The following is a 16,384-nucleotide window of genomic DNA, read 5'->3' as shown; positions in this document are numbered from 1 at the left end:
TCTCTTGGACATATCTGGTCTATGACAAGCCTTGGAACACTTGTATGTTAAATATCACTTTGGGGGGGGGGGGGGGGGGGGGCGGAATAAAAATCTTGCTTAGTTAGATACCCAGTGAAAGAGAATAATGGTCCAGTCTCCTAAGCAGAGCCATGAAAAAGGATTTTGATTCCCAGGCAAAGAACATTTAGCTGCAGTGACATTTTTCAGCGACACTGACTTCCACAGATCTATCAGCAGGGGCTGCAAATCAGATACGTGTATAAAAAGATTTGTTGATATACAGTTGGCTTTTATTTTGATGGCACAAAGTTTACATGACTCACAGGAAACATGTTCTGAAGGAGTATGTTTCACAAATTAAGTCTTTAACATGATCTGAGAGAGACACTCTAGTCAGAGCTGCACTTTTTATGGAGCTAATGCATCAAGTGAGGGTTAATGTTAATTAACAAGGTATCATTTTTATTTTTCCTTTTCATATGGTGAACAGGAAAGCAGTTTCAAAATAAAAAAAAAAAAGACCTTCACAAAATGGAAATAAAATTTGGAAATACACATTCACTTACAACGAAACTATTTCATTACACCTCTCAAGTGCTTCAGAAGTACAGTAAAGCCACCAAGTGCTAACATACTAAAAGCAAAACATAGAATTTCTATTTTCATGAGATAACATCTACTGTGTAATTTCAGGACCTCTGAACTCCAGGAAAATTTCACATATTTTGAATATTAAGTATCATCAAGATTTTCAGAGCTGCCTGGTATGTTTCTTCAGACAGCATTAAGGATTAAGGTTCTTCTGTAGCACTTTTTTTTTCAATACTTTGAGTTTGATCCAAAGTCTCTGTCTACTTTTCACATTTTTGATCCTCAAAAAGAAAGAGAGACAATTTCTTCCTACCTGAAAGACCAATTATCTGAATGTCTGGGCTTTTAACATCAGCACCTTAAAAAGTGGGTAATTCAAAATTTACCTGTCAGTAAGTTATCGCATCCCAGGTTCTGAGGTTCTCACTAGGTATTTTTTTCCTTCCTTGCTTTTTTTTTTGCCTTTTTTTTTTTTTCCCCATTATGTTTTCATGCCTGGGATCCATGTTACTGAATCAGCAGCTTGAGAGGCATATGTTACAGCTCACTGGCAGAACCAATTAAAGAAGAAAGCCATTCCAACATAAAAAAAGGCAAATGATTATAATTCCAAATCATTCAGTGCAATGCACATTATACACATCTTCATATTCCACTTTAATTTCTAGCAAAAATATAACTATGGCAAAAATGCTGTCTAATTTGCAACCACTCTCACAAAATATCTATTACCAAACTCCAGTCCACAGAGCCTTCTGGACAAACACTCACAGGCTGCAGGAATCATAGAGCACAAACAAGTGAAATGTGCTTCTTAATCAAGGTACTTAGCATCTACTTGCATTAATGGCCAATGTTACCTTTTTATTACACCACATTATAAAAGTACAAATTGATACAAAGTAAACTAATTTTGCATATCAGCTGTTTCCTTCAGACCCAACACTCTACAATGTGTTATAAAAAACATATAAACAAAAAAAAATCAACCTTTCATTGCACATTTCCACATAACATGATATTTATTGGTTTCCAGGAATCACTGCATTAAGTTTATAGTGCTGCATGGTCAAAAAAACCCACCCCACCAGCTACTTAATGTCTCAAATTGTCTCATTTGTGGCAACTTGATTTTACGACAGGAAAATCTGAAAGCAGATGACGGGATGAAGGAATCGTCATTCACGTGTCTAACATTCTGTGTCGAAGCTTGACAAAGGGAACACAACTTGACTGCTGCTCTTTTGAATACAAAAGGCAGAAACACTTGCATATTCCACATGATTAGGTTAACTCCGTAAGGTGTTGCATGACATAAAAATAATAGTTTGTACTGAGACTAATATGGTCACCAATAACAGTGTCAGAGCATTAATCCTCAAAGTACAACAATGAGGACATATGATGCATTACTGTGCAGCTAGGTATTAATGCAGTGCTAAAATCTGGCCTTATGCAGAAGAATATTATTTTCCAGACCTCTACTAAAAGTCTCCAAAAGCCTCTGTTTCAAGTATCTTAACTTGTGCTTTTTCTCACTCTATACAAACGGTCAAGATACTTTAATGTGAAGCATTCCCTGAATTCATTATACTTCTGGATATGGAATCATGTTCATTTCCCATCCATGTCAGAATAAATCATAATATATGTGATAATAGTATGCTGCATATTAGCTTCTCCTATGAACACAGGCTGAGAGAGTTGGGATTGTTCAGCCTGGACAAGAGGAGGCTTCAGGAAGAATTTATTGCAGCCTCCCAGTACTGAAAGGCAGCCTACAGGAAAGATGGAGAGAGACTCGTTATCAGGGATTGTAGTTGTAGGATTGAGGGGTAATGGTTTCAAAATGAAACAGGGTAGATTTAGATTAGATGTAAGGAAGAAATTATTCACTGGGAGGGTGGTGAGATAGTGGAACAGGTTGCGCCCAGAGCAGCTGTGGATGGCCCATCCCTGGAAGTGTTCAAGGCCAGGTTGGATGGGATTTTGAGCAACCTGGTCTAGTGGAAGGTCAGTCTCCCCATGGAAGGGGGGCTGTAAGTTAGATGAACCTCATGGTCCCTTCCAACTCAAACTATTATGTGATTCTATGAACTTGCATAAACTGCAAAGAATTTGTATTCATCTCATCTGCTTGAAGTAGGAACTATTAAGCATGTCCTTATTTCTCCTCTAGTGGATTCAGACCATAAGATGTTTCAGCTGCTGAGAACAGGAAATGAGACTGCATGACAAAATCCCAGTGTCCAGCACTTTTTCAGAATCCTCAGTATATGTACTGAAATGAGCAAAAGTTTGGGGAGCACTTACCAAGTATTATATTTAGTTTTGTAAGGATAGGAGGCAACAGCATTTTCTGTAGCAGGCTGACACATCAGACAGACCTATCCATCTCCCTTGGTGCCATTCCGACCTACACCAGGACTGTATCGTATAAAAGCTGAGTGGAGCTAGAAGGGACACTAAACAGAAACTGTGGAAATACACTGACAGCTAAGACTGCTTAACATGCCACCTGGAGCAAGAGCTTGCAGCTGACGCAAGCAAAAGCTGGTATTACATTGCTGTATCACCAATATGCTCAGGGGAGGAGAGTTTCAAATGGGGAAAAATTAGCAGGTCTCTGTAATACTCTAAAAATAATAATAAAATTATTCTTTTAAGTTAGTGCCCCAAAGCATCATATTGTATACTTACACCACTGCATGGTAAAGGCAGACACTAATATCATACACATTTAAGGGTCAGTAAAGGACCTTCTTTCAAAGACTATGTGTGGTAGTTTTTCCTTTGCTTCTAACTGAGTTGGTCTGGCAAAGTTAATGCTGCGGGGGTGGAACTTCAACCCACCACACCATGCTTTGAAACAACACTTTTAATTCCATCATATAATCCAGGAATGATCAGACAAGACAACATTATACTGTCTTTACATGTGATAAGCTTTCCATAAACAACAAAGGCAGCACACATTTAGAAGAAAAATAAAGAGCAAGATTTTCATTTCAAAAGCTTGTTGGAAAATAACCCAGAGAAAAGTAGCTTAAACAAAACCCTAATCTTTTTTTTAACCAAATGGATTAGGCAGATGAGTAAGCATATACTGCATTTGCAGAGCAAAAAAAGGAAGTTGTTCCATAAATATATTCTGATTAATTTCTTAAATTAAGCTCTTGTATTAATTCCAATCTGTGAGGTTCATAAGAGAATGTGTGTATTAATCCGTGCCAACACTTATAATGACTATGAAGTGAATACTAGATTATAATACATCACTTGTACATACACATTTATATTCTGCCCTATGGCTTTACTTAACATTGACCAAGAGACTCCAGCACATTTATTTCTTTGAAGAAAGATACTCTTGTTTGTAATAATCTACATTGAGAGATTAAAGAGAATAGACTAAGTATAAATAAATAATGGGGGTTTTATACCAAACCTTTTAGGAAATTCCATAAATGCCAAATTCTGATGACCTCCCTGACGTGAAATAGTACCTCGATAAGCAGTCACTGTAAGTCGGTTCTGCTGAACAAACCAGACCAAGTCAGTAAGCCTGAGGACAAACATAATCTTTCAGTAAATCTGTTATCTATGGGTGCACATATTCTCCACTTACAGTGAGTGTGGATGAGCAACAGTAGAAACAACCAGCGGCAATGGCATTAAAACTGGGGGGGTGAAATGTTAGGTTTGATAGCACCAGAGTTTTAGTAAACATACAGTCTACTTTAGATATTCTTAAATCCTTTTGATTCCTAGATGAGTGTTTATACTCTTAGGCACTTCCTAGGTTCAAGTACATGTTTGTCCATATGGCTTGAGTCCTTATCACCCTTAATCATTGAAAACACTGCAATACAGTATATTTACACGCATCATTTTTGCACCTAATGAAAGGTATTAGACGGCACGCACAAGGTCAGAAGAAACTATGTGCTTACATATTGCTTAGTTTATTTTGTAGGCAGGAAGTAGACAATCCCAACTCTGATTGTCTACCATTTCTTATTCATATGACTTCAAAAAGCTTATTTCAAAACTTTCAAGATTATTGCCTGCCAACACTGATATTTGAGGCAGAATTTCCTAGTCTGGATATTAGAAAGAAAGAAGATGCAAAACAATTCTTTGCAGGCCCCATGAAAATCTGCTTCCATTCAACCAAGTTATAATTGGAAAATACACAGAAGAGACTACTTTGAATTTAACAGATAATATTTCCTTACATTATATCCACTTGGATCTGAGCAGGACTTTTCCATCACTTTCAGCTCTTCATCGTGACCATCTGTACCAGAAATAAGACTCTAAAATCAAGGGAAGTGAGCTGGGAATTGGATGGGGAACAGAAGATGTGGTTGAGGTCAGAGGGAGAAAAAAGGGGGATTCACTTAGTGACTGGAGAATTAAAGGGGAGACAAAGAAGGACAAGTTGGCAAGTTAATGGGATGACTAAGATGTGATAAGGAACTCGAATAGAGACAGAAAATTAGTGGGAATGATTAAGAAAAAGGTGGTGAGCAATGGGAAGGTCGTCATATTGTGTGAGGATGTGACAGAAGTTGAATGCAGAGGGTTGATGGCAGAGGGAGAAAAGACATTCTGACGGTTAAAGCCATCAAAAACGATCTAGGGTGACAAAATTCTACCCCTGCATGGCTAGGCAAGTAATTTTTAGCATCAACATAACCTTTAATAGACAGCAACTGTGTATTCCATATTTCTGAGACATTTACTTGCCATACTGGAGCCTCCATCCCAAGTTTAATGGACTGAGAGCTCCAACAGAAGTCACTTTACTAAGTTTTCAACACTTATATTGCTGCATGAGGCTAACTGTTTTCAAAATTCAGGTCCCAGGCATCTTAAAATGAGATTTGTTTCCTATCACTTGCCTTTCTGGGACTGCCAAAATACTGCTAAAATGTTATAGAGCGCTAAATGGAAAGAACATATTCCACACTAAGCTTGTTTCCTGAGATAGCAAATGTAATGTATGTCAGAGGTACCTGTTTCTGAGTAACACAGATAACAGCTGGTAACACAAGGTTTCTGAGGAAACTCTTAACTGCTCCCTTGAGAATACAGGCCCAGACATAACTATGTTTATAGTATTTAATAATATTTAAAGCAGAATGACCCATACCATTATCTTGTCTGACTTTCTGCATAACACAAGCCACAGAAGTGCACTGAGCTCCCAGAGTTAAAATGGATACGTTAACCCCACATAGCTATGCATACTCTGAAGGGTACTTTTCCTCCCTATGTTTTCTGATGTATCTTTGGCTCTCAATCTCTCTCTTACTGCATATAGAAATCTTGTGACCGGAAAGCAGGGAGCATGCAAAAAGACCTCCAAAGTTAAAGACATTAGTTTCTATTACTTAAAAATAAATGCCACGGCTTGAAGATCTTCTCACACAAACTTTCCAACATATTGACTGAAATCCTAGAGACCTTGGCCAAGAGTTTTGACTTACTGAAATGATGATCACCTTTTGAATATTTGTAATTAAATCAGTTAAAAAAGAAATACATAGAAAGATTTGGGAAAACTGTATCTCTGGAAGAAGGATGCACTTTATGAGGGTGACCAAGCACTGGCACAGGCTGCCCAGAGAAGTTGTGGAATCTCAATCCGGATTTGCAAGTAAAACTAATCTGAATACAGTCCCTCCTGGGCGACTGGCTTTAGGTGACCATGCTTGAGCAGGGAGGTTGGACTAGATAGCCTCCAGGGGTCTTTTCCGTGATACTTGAGAGATTTAACCTTTCCCCACCTACCACTTCAAGAAGCGTAGTCAGCTCTAGTGCCTTATTTTACACCTCCAGACTAAAACACTTTCCTAAAGCTAAGTGAAGCAGTATGAAGTGTTTGTTAATTTCCTCTTACAGTTTTTATTTACATCTATGTTTATGCAGATGCATCATGTCACTGAGCCCAGTAAATTAGCCTTTGTGCAATGTTTTGAAGATATAAGGCATTTGTGTATTTCTGTCTTTGCATATATGCCCAGATACTGCTTTTCTGGGATGATAAAAGCAATTCACTGCCATTTTTAAGATCAGTACTCAAAATCCAGCTCCCATGTACTTATTATTCATCTGGGTTAACTGTACTTTACCTTCTTTATGGACTCTTTAAAATGAGCATTCATAAAGTCTTATTAGCTTTTTATTCAACTGTCTCCAAATACAAATATTGCAGGGATTTTCTGGTCACTGGGAGCATGACTTTAGATTACCTAAAAATCAATACATTTGTTATGCTGTCTCTGGCAGTTGATGTTTCTGAAAAGGTAACACATTTTTAGCTTCCTTCCTGCCATTTGCAAGCATGCTCCTGACTTCAAGGGTGCCCTGGTTCTTTCAGCACAATATAGGTACAAATTTAATCTCAGTAAGCTACTATGATTTACTAACACCTTCCTTTAGCTGATATTCCACCGCTGGCTGGGCAAAAATTCTGTGTTAGAAATACACCAGGTATTTAGGACCTTAACTTGCTATAAATTCTTTGAAGTCAATAGAGAGGATTTAAAAATCAATGAAAGGATATAGCTCAGAAATGGCTTCTCGAAAGCTGTAATGGTACAAATATTATCACTAAGCACCCACACAAAAGATCTGACCATTTGAAATAAAAGCCTAGAGATCTAGAAATGTGAGATGACATTGTGATCAATGCATGGAAGTCCTTAAACACCTCATCTGATTCATCTCACCAACAAGAACATATGACTGTCTTTAGAATAGACAGGCTTCTATTGCAGTAGTGCTTTCAAGGAGGACATTAGTGAGAAAACAAGATAAAAGTTTCAGTGAGGATTACATAGTTAAGAAATCTTACATGAGGGATCCTCTTTCCATCAGATTTCACCAGTTTTGCATGGGTTCACTTTGGTTACATTAAAGGTGGTTTTGGTGGAACATACAAACTAAGACTGAGGAAGCAGTTATTAAATTCACTTGGCAGAGTGAAAGGAACTGTTAATCTCTAATTGTGTTCTCTTAATGGCACCTGACCCTGTATCATGCTGAACCCTAAGTTCACAATGCAGAACATATTCCTGCTTCAGTTGCAGCTGTACAACTACACAGCCCCTGACTCTGGTCAGACCTGGGATGCTTTTGCCCATGTGATGATAATAACCTGAAAAAAAAATGTAGCAACAGCATAATTGTACATACCTAACCCTAGGTCACTGCTAATAGAGGCCCATTTGACAAAGACTTTTAGGAACAGAAACCCAGCTCTCATTTCTTGCAACATGAATACACACTACAAAAACTCTCACCAAAAAATGTGCACTTTGAAATCTTTTGGAGTTTTTTTGCATTAATACAGATACCTTTTCCACTTCTATTGCAACCTGAAACAATTCTGTGGCAAACTGGGTAACAGTACATTTAGTGTTTCCATCAAATAAATTACATTTCAATTCTAAGTACATATATAAAAGTAATTTTTTAAGCTCTACCTCTACAATCATCTGAAATTGTAAAAGTCTAAACCAAACAGGGCTTAACAATTTCAGCTGTTTATATTATTAAGATCTGCAGTTCTCAAGGGTGCCTATTATACCCTTAGAGGTTAGGACACTGAACCTCCTGATACTTTCATTCACAGATTACTTCCGGCCAACAAGGTAATGATGTGATTACAGCCTCTCTGTAGGGCTTCCACCAATGCAAAACAGATTTGAGGTGTAGCCTTGTAATATGCATCAGCAATTTGTGCCTTCAGAGGTGAATTCCTGGCTCTGTAGCAGAGAGTGAATTTATATTTTCCTTATGCTATTTTGGCAACAATCCAGGTCCTGTAAGCCAAGCACTACTGATTGTATGATCCACACTGGAACAGTGGGTGGTGTGGCCAAGCGGTGGAAGCCCAAAAAACATTCCCAGAACTTTGAGGACTTGTTTTCATTTACTGCTCTGGAAATTTAGGGAGACCTTGAAGTGGGAGGTGTGGTAATGTATAAGCTATAAAGCCTGTAGCCTTATAAAGTTAAGCAGTTATTTTATTTAACGTAAAGATTCAATTATTTTGGTACAAGTGTAACTACTGATACAGACTTTTCAAACCATCACAAAACTTTCCAAGAATTACTAGAGAAATTTTTTTTGGTGGTTTTTTTTTTTTTTTTTTCCATACAGAAAAGGGATAATCAAAGTTTATCTGTATTTTGAGGTATTTATTGTTCCACAGGAGTAAAGATGTTGGATTGCACTGGTGCAATTTTTGTTTGTGCACTTCCTGATTAACTCCCATGCTGGAAATGCTACATCCTTCAACTACTTACTCTGAAAGGAGCAAGGAAGAAAAGGAGTACACTGAGGAAGTTAAGAAACACAAGAGTATATTTAAGTCACATTTTTCTGACAGAGTATTTCATGGAAAGCTCACCTGGTTATACATCTGGGGTGTCTCAGAATCAGGCGTTCAGCATATTGCAGAATGTGCTCTGTACTTGAGCTCTTAGTCATAAAAATATACTTTACATAAAAAAATACAGTAGATGTCCTTCCAAAAAATTCTATCTTAAGTGTTATTCCCTCTCATTATGTTTTATACATTCAGAAACAGACATGAGAGATATACTGTGAACAGTGCAAAAGACTGTTTTATACTTATGCAGACATGCATTGCAGTACCTTTAAGCGCCAACTGAAAGAAAAGTTGAGGAAGGTTTCATCCTCAGAGAAATTCTGGTCCAAGTCGAACTTTTGTTTAGCAAGTTGTAAACAAACGTCTTAGAATGCAGAGAATCCTCTCATTTCTTTCCAGCTAAGGTAGTCTCAAACACATCAAGTCCTGCTTTGAAGTAAACCTGAGCTGAATTGATGCTGTTCAGCACCTCTGACAAAGCTGCTTGAAGGGTCTCATTTGACTGATGTAGTTTGCTGTGCTCCTGTGCCTCTAGCAGTACTGAAAACTGGCTTGTCCTTTCATCCAGTCTGTAAAGAATATTCCTAAAAGAGAACAATGGAGAGTGGTAAACTTTTTACTCAAAACAATTCGTGAGAAATCATCAAAAACCACTGCAAGCATCAACCACGGTTTACAGATGTTATCTATTATGCGCAGTGAAGCTGACCTATGGCAAAGTGAAAGACAACTGCATATTTATTACAGCTTTGGAAACGGCATCTCTCCATTGATCATGATGTACATACACTGAAACATCCACTACATCCATCTTTTATTCAAAATCATGAGACTAGACTTATCAAACCCCCCATGAAGCATTTTGTGTCTCAGCTGGATTCCATTTATTCCCCTCCAGAAAAATGTTTGGTTATTATTGTGGATGCTAGCCAGGGACATTTCCTGCCCCTCCCTCTATCTGTTCCTGTTATTTATTTCACACTTCAGAGGTGAAATTCTAGCTGCATTGAATTCAATGGCAAAACTCTCATTGCCTTCAGCAGAGACTTTATTTCATCAATAATCCTTTGTAGCATCAGAACAAGAGCAACTCATCTTTAAAGTCACATACTTGAGGAAAGAAATAACTGGAACACACAGCTAAACCCTTATGAAACAAAACCCATGTTTTCCTATAATATTTGCAAGATTTTTTCAAATGGCTCTTATAAAAACACATGCAAAGGTAACATCTGATCCCTTGAAAACAACGTCTGTGTGTCTCGGTCTGGAGAGGGAAAGAGACTCAGTTCTTCTGAATATTCCTGTGTTATGAAATTAGAGGCACAAATGAGGCCAAAATATCAACAGCTAGACTGTTTATTACATCAATAAAGTGGATGGATCAGAAGGGGAGAGAGAGAAAATAGAGAGTGAGAGAGAGAAGAGGAAAGGAATTATTTTACCACATCCCAAGACAGTTTGAATCAGTGGAGGAAAGGTGCTGTTGGGTCTGTAGAGAAAGAGTGCTGAGGCTTTGGCTGTAGAAGAGATGTGGTCCTCTGGGCAGCCTCTTCAGCTCCATGAGTTGCAGCAGGTGGAACTTAGGACACAGAGAGAGGGTTCTGCTTCTTCCAGGCTCCACAGTGATGTCTGTCATTTTCCTCTCCTGGTATTCTCTCCATTTTTCTTCAGAGCAGCATTGCCCCAGGCTTTTTCTTCTCTCATGTTTTCCTTTTCAGCAGCATTGTCCTTCTCCTATGTTTTTCTTCATCTGTGTTTTCCTTAACTGTGTTTTTGGTTCTACTGAGCCACTAGTTGCTCAAGTCTTTTATACAGTTTTTAGTCCTTAGGTATGTGTCCAAGTATTGTCCCCAGGAAATCAGGGGCCAGGAGGTGAATCCATTTTCTCACCATCCTCCCTTTCCGGGGTACCTCATGGGTGGAGATGATCTTGTCTTATGCATATTCCCGAAGGTACTGATAACAGTGGCCTCAGCCCATTGTTGTCAGGCCAGCTGTGGTCCAGTGAGCAATGTTATCTTTGCACCTTTCCAAGAGTCGTTCCAGTGGCTCTGCCCAACATACATCAGCTATTGTCTGGGCAAGCAGCAAAGGTGATTTCATCTTTGTTGAGTCACATCAGAAGAGACAAGATTTCAGTCTCTCGCACTGTGTGACGTGTTGAAGGGTCAGAATCCAAAGCTAGTCGGTGATTTCAGTGAGGCTTTTGGAAGTAGGCTAGAAATGTTATCTCAAAACAGGTGTAATCATTATCTCAATTAGCAGAACAAGTAAATATCATAAATCTCCACGCAGGAGCCCCTTGAATTGCAAACAGAAGTGAGTGAAATGTGAAACAGGGAAGCCACATGTGATACGGTGCAGGACCTTATTCTTGAATACAAGGCACCAGAGGAGTTGTTTCACGCAATGAAACCAGCAAGAAATCAGGATGACTTAGATAACTCATTAATAACCTAATTGCACTATAGCATAGGCCCAGTGGCAACTCCAAACTTGTAATAAAACTGCCAAGTACCTATAAGACAGATGACCACAAAAGTGTATCTTAGTATTATATGAATCATCTACAAGAGGGAATGGTAACAAAGTAGCCCAATAAATGACACCACGGAACATCCACAGCCTGCTCCCATGTCTTCCAATTTGAAAAAGCGCTTTGAATAAGGGGCAATGTTTTTCAATGTGGCTCTTACCCTCATAAAACAATTTCTCAGTCTTTATGTTTTTACCTTCCTATAACATATACATTCAAACTGATAGGAATTGGTAAGCTTTTCATCCTCTGACAGCAATGTATCCAGAAATTTCAAGTGGTCTGCAGCACAATCCACTGTACTTTTAAACACATGAGGGTCATGGCTGGAATCTGACATTGCAGGAGAAGGTTGCCTTCCAGTATCTTAGGAGGGCCTACAAGAAAGCTGGGGATGGACTTTTTATGGTGTCAGGTAATGACAGGACTTGGGGAAATGGAGGTTTTTAAGGCCAGGCTGGAGGTGACTCTGAGCAACCTGATCTAGAGTGAGGTGTCCCTGCTCAAGGCAGGGGGGTTGAACTGGATGATCCTTGAGGTCCCTTCCACCCCTAACAGTTCTATGGTTCTATGATAGCTTCTACTACATATTTTAAATAGTAGGTCATCACTGACCCAGACCATTTAGACTAAACCAGGTTAGGAACACTTGTAGGAACAGCTTCACCAAGGACAGAATCCTCTATCAACAGCAACAATTAGATATGGCTATACCCTCTTCATCTTGCACTTCAGTAGAGCCAGATGTCAATTGCCTGCTTCCTCAGTTCCAAGCTGATGATGGGATTGTAATGCAGTTTACACTCGAGGTTGACTACAGTTATATTGTGGACTGTCTCTAAAGCATCTCTGTGATACAGCAAATGCAAACTCTAGATGCTGAGAACCAGATGAATTCTTAGTCAATGGGTTTTTAAGGATAGACTGTACTATGGGAAATACTGTAGTTTCCAAAGCAGGGATTGATTTTGCTCCCTCTGAAATCAATCCAGGGACTCCTGCTGAGTTCAGTGGGAGCAGAACCAGGCTTCTGACAAACTCTTCTCTATAGTTCCCACAGTTCACAAGGGACAGAAGCCTGTTCACAACTCCCCAACACCTTTGAACAGCAGGGGCAACACCAGAGATAATCACATTACTTTCTACTCTTAGGAGGCATGTGAGAGTCTTGTCTAGTTGCTGGTGACTGGGAGAGTTTGACTGAGCCTATGACACTGGCATGTTCATCTGTATCAGAATCTCTCTATTCCTTTACTGGGGGTGGTGTCAACTAATAAAAATGTTGTAAGACCATAACCACCAGCAGAGCAACACTAACTTAGATTGCTAGATATCAGACTTCGGAGAGAGGATAACCTGAAGACTGGAACATTAAGGGACTGCTGAGGAAATACTTGTGGGGAATAGGAAAGGATTTTTCTCCTATGCCATCTTCAAAAGTGCTCTAAATAAGACACACAAGTTAAAAATATTATTTACATAGAATAGAATAGAATAGAATAGAACAGAATAGACCAGGTTGGAAAAGACCTTCGAGATCATCAAGTCCAATCTATCATCCAACACTATCTAATCAACTAAACCATAGCACCAAGTGCCCTATCCAGTCCCTTCCTAAACACCTCCAGTTATGGTGACCACACTGGCCAATCACTCTTCCTGTGAAGAACTTCTTCCTAACATCCAGCCTAAACCTTCCCTGGCACAGCTTGAGACTGTGTCCTCTTGTTCTGTCACAAGTTACCTGGGAGAAGAGACCTACCCCCACCTGGCGACAACTTCCCTTCAGGTAGTTGTAGAGAGCAATAAGGTCTTCTCTGAGCCTCCTCTTCTCCAGGCTAAGCAACCCCAGCTCCCTCAGCCTCTCCTCATAGGGCTTGTGCTCCAAACCCCTCACCAGTTTGATTATACTGCAGTGATTTTGGAATCACAGATGATTCCAGAGTAAAGCCATGGGCAGGTGTTCCACCGTAAGTATTCCTAGCCCATCTCACCTGACTACAGTACAAATCAGCATCTAAGGAAAAAAAGCTGTTTGATTAATTGAAAGCTGATTAAAGCAAAAAATTATGTGATGAATGAAAGAGACAAGAAGTCTGTTGTTACAGTTTAAGAAAATAGATTAATTGTTTCAGTGGTAACATGATTGCAGCATGCCTGATTGCATAGTATGACAGAATCTTTTTGTGTGTGTGTATGCAAATAATAATAATAACAACTGACATTATATGGGACATGTTTGGGGTTTTTTTCAGATTTTCTGCTAGGAATTCTAAGCAGGATCTCATATTTTCCAATTACTTATCTTTGTTTGGCAAGCCATGCCACCCCCCACTGTTGCATTAAATGTTTTCTCTCTTTATGCATGTTCATGAGAGTCAGTATATACAAATTTACTTCTTATCTCTGTCCAAGTTTCATCAAATGAAAAAAAAAATGGTTAATAATAATGGTTAGTCCAATTTATTACTTTCAAGCCTTTACAAGTTAAAAAGTATTCTCATTAAAGATTACACATGGACTGAAAAATAAACCCCAACCATTTCACTGGCACAAGATATCACTGCGACCACAACATGCATAATGACACCAAGAAACTTTAATTTACACTGTGAAATTCAATTACTTAAACATGCCTTAATACAAATTAGTTTTGTAGCCTACACCTCTAATACAACAATTCCAGCCTCTGGCCTAATTGCTGAAGTATCTACCTTCATTTTTAACTGTTTTGATCTTATAAATATAGTTCACACAGTCTGACCCACACAAAACCAAAAGAGACACCCAGACTGAAAACTGTGATACATTATGATGACACTAATGAAATTACAGCACACATCATTCATCCTAATGGGCTTGTTTCAATGACACATGACAGTGACCTGAAAAGTTAAATGCTGCATAAGAAACCTAATTAGTAACTTCAGGCATTGGCACCAAAAGGGGTGAAATGGCTCCAAACAAACAGACAAAAAAAATCAACCTTAGCAAACTAAAGCAAAGAAACTATAAGGATGAATTCTAAAAGAAGTTCTTCTATAACTTTGACAAGTCCTCTGCAGGCCTAGGACCATAAGCACAATTGGCCAGAATAATGCCTCTCACTAGAGTTAAGTGCTCCTTTACATTATCACAAATAAAAATGCAACATATCCCCACTAGACCAAAATGAATTCAACAATTTCTTGAATGACAGATCAAACTAAAAAATCACAGAATCACAGAAACATTCAAGTTGGAAAAGACCCTCAGGATCACCAAGTTCAACTGACAACCCTACTCAACAAGGTTCACACCTAAGCCATATTCCCAAGCCCACGTCCAAACCAGCTTTAAACACATCCAGGTGGGTGAATCAACCACCTCCCTGGGCAGCACATTCCAATGCCTGACCACTCATTCCATGATTTTTTTTTTTCTAATGTCCAGTCTAACCCTACCCAGTCACAGGTTGAGGCCATTCCTTTGTGTTTTATCACTAATTACCTGTGAGAAGAGACCAGCACCTATCTCTCCACAACATCCTTTCGTAGAATCATACAATCAATAAGGTTGGAAGAGACCTCAAAGATCATCAAGTCCAACCTGTCACCACAGACCTCATGACTACACCATGGCACCCAGTGCCATGTCCAGTCCCCTCTTGAACACCTCCAAGGACTGGTGACTCCACCACCTCCCCAGGCAGCCCATTCCAGTGGCTAAAAACTCTCCCTGCAAAGAACTTTCTCCTCACCTCCAGCCTCAATTTCCCCTGGCACAGCTTGAGACTGTGTCCTCTTGTTCTGGTGCTGGTTGCCTGGGAGAAGAGACCAACCCCCTCCTGGCTACAGCTTTCAGGTAGTTGCAGAGAGCAATGAAGACTTTAACACAGCTTCAAGCTATTTCATAGTTTCATAGTTTCATAGTTTCATTCAGGGTTGGAAGGGACCACAAGGATCATCTAGTTCCAACCCCCCTGCCATGGGCAGGGACACCCCACACTAGATCAGGCTGGACAGAGCCTCATCCAGCCTGCTCTTAAACACCCCCAGGGACGGGGCCTCGACCACCTCCCTGGACAACCCATTCCAGGGTTTCACCACTCTCATGGTGAAGAACCTCCTCCTCACATCTAGCCTGAATCTCCCCACCTCCAGCTTCATTTCATTCCCCCTAGTCCTATCACTACCTGATATCCTGAGAAGTCCTTCCCCAGCCTTCCTGTAGGCCCCCTTCAGATACTGGAAAGCGACAATTAGGTCTCCTCGGAGCCTTCTCTTCTGCAGACTGAACAGCCCCAACTCCTTCAGTCTGCCCTCATAGGAGAGGTGCTCCAGCCCTCTGATCATCCTTGTGGCCCTTCTCTGGACACGTTCCAGCACCTCCACATCCCTCTTGTAATAGGGGCTCCAGAACTGGACACAGTACTCCAGGTGGGGTCTCACCAGGGCTGAGTAGAGGGGGAGGATCACCTCCCTCGACCTGCTAGCCACACTTCTCCTGATGCAGCCCAGGATCTGATTGGCTTTGCGGGCTGCAAGTGCACACTGAGAGCTCCTGTTGAGCTTTTTGTCCACCAGCACCCCCAAGTCTCTCTCCTCAGGGCTACCCTCCAGCCAGTCACTGCCCAGCCTGTATTTGTGCCTGGGATTGCCTCGACCCAGATGCAGGACCCTGCACTTGCTCTTATTGAACTTCATGAGGTTGGCCTGTGCCCACCTCTCCAGCCTGTCAAGGTCCCTCTGGATGGCCTCCCTTCCCTCCAGCGTGTCTGCTGCACCACACAGCTTGGTGTCATCAGCAAACTTGCTGAGGGTGCACTCCATGCCACTGTCCATGTCCCCCACAAAGATGTTGAA

At 40.1% G+C, this 16,384-nt stretch overlaps 1 protein-coding gene across 5 annotated transcripts in view; it reads right to left on the bottom strand.

Moving 5' to 3' along the window:
* Positions 1-271: 271 nt before the first annotated feature.
* NAALADL2 (N-acetylated alpha-linked acidic dipeptidase like 2) overlaps positions 272-16,384 on the bottom strand; it is a 519,424-nt gene continuing 503,311 nt past the window's right edge. For all 5 annotated transcript variants that reach the window (XM_068145027.1, XM_068145026.1, XM_068145030.1 and 2 more), the window contains one exon: positions 272-9,585. In XM_068145027.1, the coding sequence (XP_068001128.1) occupies positions 9,387-9,585 (199 nt within the window). In that variant the 3' untranslated portion in view covers positions 272-9,386. The remainder of the gene's footprint in view (positions 9,586-16,384) is intronic.

The sequence above is a fragment of the Melanerpes formicivorus genome, unplaced genomic scaffold (genome assembly GCF_026170545.1).
Source record: "Melanerpes formicivorus ecotype bairdi unplaced genomic scaffold, bMelFor1.0.p_v2 SCAF_12, whole genome shotgun sequence".
Lineage (NCBI taxonomy): Eukaryota > Metazoa > Chordata > Aves > Piciformes > Picidae > Melanerpes > Melanerpes formicivorus.
This window is presented reverse-complemented; position numbering and strand designations above follow the sequence as displayed.